This window comes from Pygoscelis adeliae, unplaced genomic scaffold (genome assembly GCF_000699105.1).
Source record: "Pygoscelis adeliae isolate BGI_AS28 unplaced genomic scaffold, ASM69910v1 Scaffold49, whole genome shotgun sequence".
In the NCBI taxonomy this organism is placed as follows: domain Eukaryota; kingdom Metazoa; phylum Chordata; class Aves; order Sphenisciformes; family Spheniscidae; genus Pygoscelis; species Pygoscelis adeliae.
In genome coordinates this window covers 427,352-432,348 of record NW_008825545.1, presented here as the reverse complement: position 1 = coordinate 432,348, position 4,997 = coordinate 427,352, and the positions used below count along the sequence as shown (strand labels likewise).

Genomic DNA, 4,997 nt, shown 5'->3' with positions numbered 1-4,997 from the left:
GGTCCCTACAGAGAAAACCTTAAAGGGCAGAACTCACACAGCTCTGTTAATAACACATCTGATGTGTGAAGCCATCCAGTATTCTCATCTCTTGCCTTTCTCTTATTGTTCCCTCAAATAGAGTGCTAGATATGTTCTTGCTTTATTTGTACTGCTCTAGTGCTTCCACCTTTAACGAATGTTGGAAGGGTGCAGCAAAGCAGCAGATTGCGCTGGCTCAGTGTTTCACTAGCTTTGTTTTCAGGAGATGACTTTAACTGGTTAGCTTTCTCCATTTGGTCTTATTACTTCCAGTGCTGAACAAGATATTGCCTGGTGGTATTTTATTATGCTTGGTGATGCTGTACAAATTTTAAGCTGAACTTTTCTCTTCCATAGGATAAAAAATTTGTGGTTGGAAACAGCCAATTTGAATTCGAAGCTCCCGTTGATGAATCAGATGAAGGAAAATTTTCATTCATGAGTAAAGAGGTAAATGCAAAAATATGATTCACCTACCAAATATATTCAGTTCTTATAGTTCCAGTGTCCACATGTGTCCAGAAATATAGGGGTAATATTGGTTTCCCTCAGAGAAGGAAGTCACCTCTGATGGAGATTCTCCTTTAGTAGTAGCAGTCAAAGGCAGCAGCTTTGGCTCAGAGCTCCTGGGATCTCCCCTCAAAGCCCTCGATCTTTCTCCTTAATTTCTCTATCTATGCAATCCATAGATTCACTGAACTGTCCCTGGAGGAATTCAGGACCATTCCTCTTTTATTCTTCACTTTTTATGCAACCTGGTGAAATCAGTGGGGCTAAAAGATGAGAATTTCAGAGCTCTCATTCTCCAATTCATTATCTTTCCTATTTTACATCTGTAAAAATGGGAATGGTAACAGTATGCTGTTGTTTGGCTATTTACTAGCTATGCTTCTTTCACTCTGGTTTATTTTACAGGGAAAGGAAATAATATTCAAAAAACCAGTCTATTTACCAAGCTCAAAATTGGATTCATAAATGTTATGCTGACTTTAACCTTTATGTCTTATAAGCTTACTAACAGAGTAGTTTTGAGAACTAATTAGCATTTATGCAGCATTTGAGCCTAGCACAAAGCATTTGCTTTATAGAGTCATTGTATTTTTCTTTGTTCTTTTTCTTTCCCACTGGTTGTTATTGCTGCTGTCTTTCAACCTGAGCAGAAGCTCATGTCTTGGAGCATGCGAACCTTGTGCTTTGGCTATAACGAGGGGGTTGCACTGCAAAAGATGCAAGAGATTTCCCCTCTATGTGGTGCGAGTCTGCCGTGTCCACAGAAGTAATGGGGCCAGATGGTGTGGGAAGGGAGAACTCAGCAGGGTCAGCAGCTATACTTACTGAATCTGAACAGTAGCTTTGCTACTTGGATACTTATAACCAAATGTAAATTAAATTAATGAAAAGCGGGTATTCAGATATTGCTGTCCCTTGATACTTGAAAATTCTGATTGTGAAGGATTAGGTTCATTAAAACATTTTTCTGTAAATGTATTTGGCCAAGATGAAAAAAAAGACCGTAAGGTTTGGGATAGTTTCTAAAACCTTCACAGCTCTGATTGAGAATCATAGAAAACGCATGAAATTTACCTTGCCAAATGAAGGTATAAAGATCTCTATTGTGTCATCTTTTCCAGTTCTCCTATAGTGCAAATGAAACCCTACGACTTAACTTATCCATAAGAACAGATAAGGTCAAGATTGACAGCAAACTGATGGGTAAGTATGAAATACGGGATTAAAGGGAGGTTAATTACAGTAAACAGAAATCTATTCCTTCATAATTTGGAGTCATGTGACTAAGAAAGTTACCTTTGTAGGTTTTACTGGTTTGGGTGAAACAATTAAATCTGACAGATCAAAAGTCGTTAATACTAAACTCATGAATTAAACATCAGTGTTGTCTGTATTAAAGGCTGTTTTAAATATGCTACCATTATTTTCAAGTTTGCTTTTGCTCTGAAGGGCAATCTTAATAGTGAAGCTTCACAGTTCAGACGTACTTAAGTAGTTTGATTTATGTTTTTTCAGTAGCCATTTCCCCTTCCCCAATGAACTTGCCCCCTCCAACAGCAGAAAGGGGATCCTTCTCACTGCCACTCTTATGGACTTCACCTGAAATCTCAACTTGCAGCTGGGTCTCAGCTCAGACAGGTTCTACAGTCTTTATGTCTGCTGGCGATCAGCAGTACACAGAAACATTCAGTGTGCTTTCAGCTGATTACTTTATTCATTTATTTCTATGGCAACAAAAAGTATATTAAGTTTTACAGCACAAAGACTTGGTCTCTGATATAAATTGCTTATTTCTGTATTTTTATTTCTTTCAATGTACAACAATGAAGCAATTATGTCTGTGAGCCTAGTCCTGAGCTGAGGTGAAGAAGCTCCATCAAAGTCAGTGGAGCAGTATCTGGGAGCTGGGACATACCTCACACTTCTTTGGACTGAAGTTTGAGGCATAATCTTGCAAAAACTGCAAGGCAACACACTTGTTACTTGTGTGATGAGTCAACATCAGGAAAACTAATACTGCCCCCAAGTAATTTCCCCTGCAGATTAAATCTTCAGACCATATTTTTCCATCTATACAATATTTAAATTTATTCCCTTTCTTTTGGCAACATAAAAGTATGTTTTTAGAAGATTTTCCCTATGGCTCTGCGTGCGGTGTTGAAAGCACTTAAAAGAGGACCTGGCATGAATGTTACAGGGAGCTCATATTGCAATCTCACACTGTCTTAATTTCCATGGTAAAGGCTGTGGTGTTTAAAACTGCAGAATTTTGACCAAATATTCCCAACATCTTTTTTCCCAGTCTGGGAAAAACATAGAAAAAAAGAAGTAGCTAAATTATTAAAGAAATGTTATCATTCAAATTGAAATATAGAACCCTTGCAAGAGGGAAATTGAAAAATTATCAACAAATGTCTCTTTTTATTATAAAAGGGATTTTTTTAATCCAAATTCTCTCCTGCTTTTAAATTTCCTTGCCATATGAAATCCGGAGTATAATGGTTTTTATGCATCTTGAAAAGAATTGGCTTTGGGTGTATGGTTGCTGCTGAGAAGCACCTTTGAACCTGCCAGTGAAAGAACCCTTTCTTTGTATAACACTTAGTGAATACTAAGTTACGATAGCATTTTTACATCTCAAGCCATCAGGGGTTCTGAACAGTATGAAATCCAATATATCCCTTTTATCCTTTGTCCTTTTTATCAATGATTTCACAGCTGGTATCTCAAGGTGATGGATAAGAGTCTGAATCTAATGAGTGGCTTGCTGCTGGTACGTTTAATGAGCTGATCTGTGAACAGGGGGAGTGTTTAATGCTTTAAGGCCGTAGCTTTCTCCGTTGCATTTATGCGACTGGATGTAAGGGACATCAAGACATTGCAGCGCTGACATTGTTTACTGAGGGATGGGGTCAAAGTAATTCAGTAAGCATATTCCCATGCTGTATCAGGTGGCCATGTGGCAGCGTGGGTGGGAAATGCAGGGTTTAAGAAGGCAAGGGGAAGATTTGTTTAACAATATTACCTGCTCAAGTCCCTGCGCAGTAGCAGCCTTTCAGAGTGCTGGATTAAGAAAGCAATCTGGTTCCTGCGAAAGCAATTTGCAGCATAGACACAAGGAAACTTTTCCTTGCTGCTGCCCGCACTGACTCTTCTGCTTATAAAGGCAAACAGTAACATACCAATGATGTCTCGACTGAGTTTGTGCTGGTAGAGCTACATGAAATCAAGGGTTGAAACCAGCCTTCATCATTGCATTAACTCCTCAGTGTAAGGAAAAGAATAAAGACATGTTATTCTACTAAAGACTAGCTGTGAAACTGAATGCCAAGGTTTTTAAATATGCATCATTTAGAGAAAAACTGCCCTTATGAGGTTGTATGCTCTTATGCAAGTGGCAGAGGGACTGTAGCCAAGTTTGGGGCATCTGTAATATTGTTCATGCCTGGCAGGGGTATAAGGGCACTGCTGAAAAATAATGGAAACCAGCATTCTCATTTTACTTTTTCATTTCAGTAGGAATCTGACATGGTAGCCTCTTGGAATTAGATTTAAAAAGCTACTGCTGCTGCTGTTATCTAGGAAGATATCAAGTGCACTGAGATGTTAGTGACTGGAGGGTGCTTTTGCTGGTGTCCTTCCTAGAGTCCTGCTCCTCTGAGAATAAAAGCTTTCTTTAAGTAGACATTTTTGATGGCCTTTACCATATACAATCTCAAAGGGATTTATCCTAGTCTCTCTCGCCCACATCTGATAACCTCTGTTTACTTCGGTTTGCTTCCTGCATCTTTAAGGATGAAACTCCTTTGGAAAAAACCCAATGTCACGAAGGGTACCATTTCTTGAGACTTAATGAGCACATAAAACAGCTTATCACTACTGGAAAGGGGAGATGTTGAGTCTCTGTCTTGTACTCCCCACTCCCATCTGTGAGCGCATTTAACTCTTGAAAGAGCACAGGAGGAAACCTGGATAGTTTTCTGCTGTTCTGGTAAGTTAAGTTGATTTACAAGAAGACTCAACAAGTGCCAGAGCCTCGGTGGCAGAGGGTGAGGCTGTGTGGCCAGAAAAAAAGAGCAGCCAAAAATAGAGAGAAGCAGGGATGAAAGGAAGGAGCAGAAAAGGAGGGAGCAAGAAGTTCCTTTCTTTACGATAATTGGCTCACTTTCCCAGGGAAGCACAGCACTCACACACTGAATAATCTGTGCAACTTGCACGCTTCCCCTAGAGAAACGTGTGGCATCTATTCAGTCTGTTTTCATAAAATCATAGAATAGTTTGGGTTGGAAGGGACCTTTACAGGTCATCTAGTCCAACCCCCCAGACGTGGGCAGGGACATCTTCAACTAGATCAGGTTGCTCAGAGCCCCGTCCAACCTGACCTTGAATGTTTCCAGGGATGGGGCATCCCCCTCCTCTTCGGGCAACCTGTTCCAGTGCTTCACCACCCTCAGCGTAAAAAATTT

At 39.9% G+C, this 4,997-nt stretch overlaps 1 protein-coding gene across 1 annotated transcript in view; it reads left to right on the top strand.

The window, feature by feature from the left end:
- Positions 1 to 4,997, top strand: part of PLXNB2 (plexin B2) — a 129,070-nt gene that overhangs the window by 65,174 nt on the left and 58,899 nt on the right. The window contains exons 11-12 of the mRNA XM_009332019.1: positions 379 to 471; positions 1,653 to 1,734. Of these exons, the coding sequence (XP_009330294.1) occupies positions 379 to 471; positions 1,653 to 1,734 (175 nt within the window). The remainder of the gene's footprint in view (positions 1 to 378; positions 472 to 1,652; positions 1,735 to 4,997) is intronic.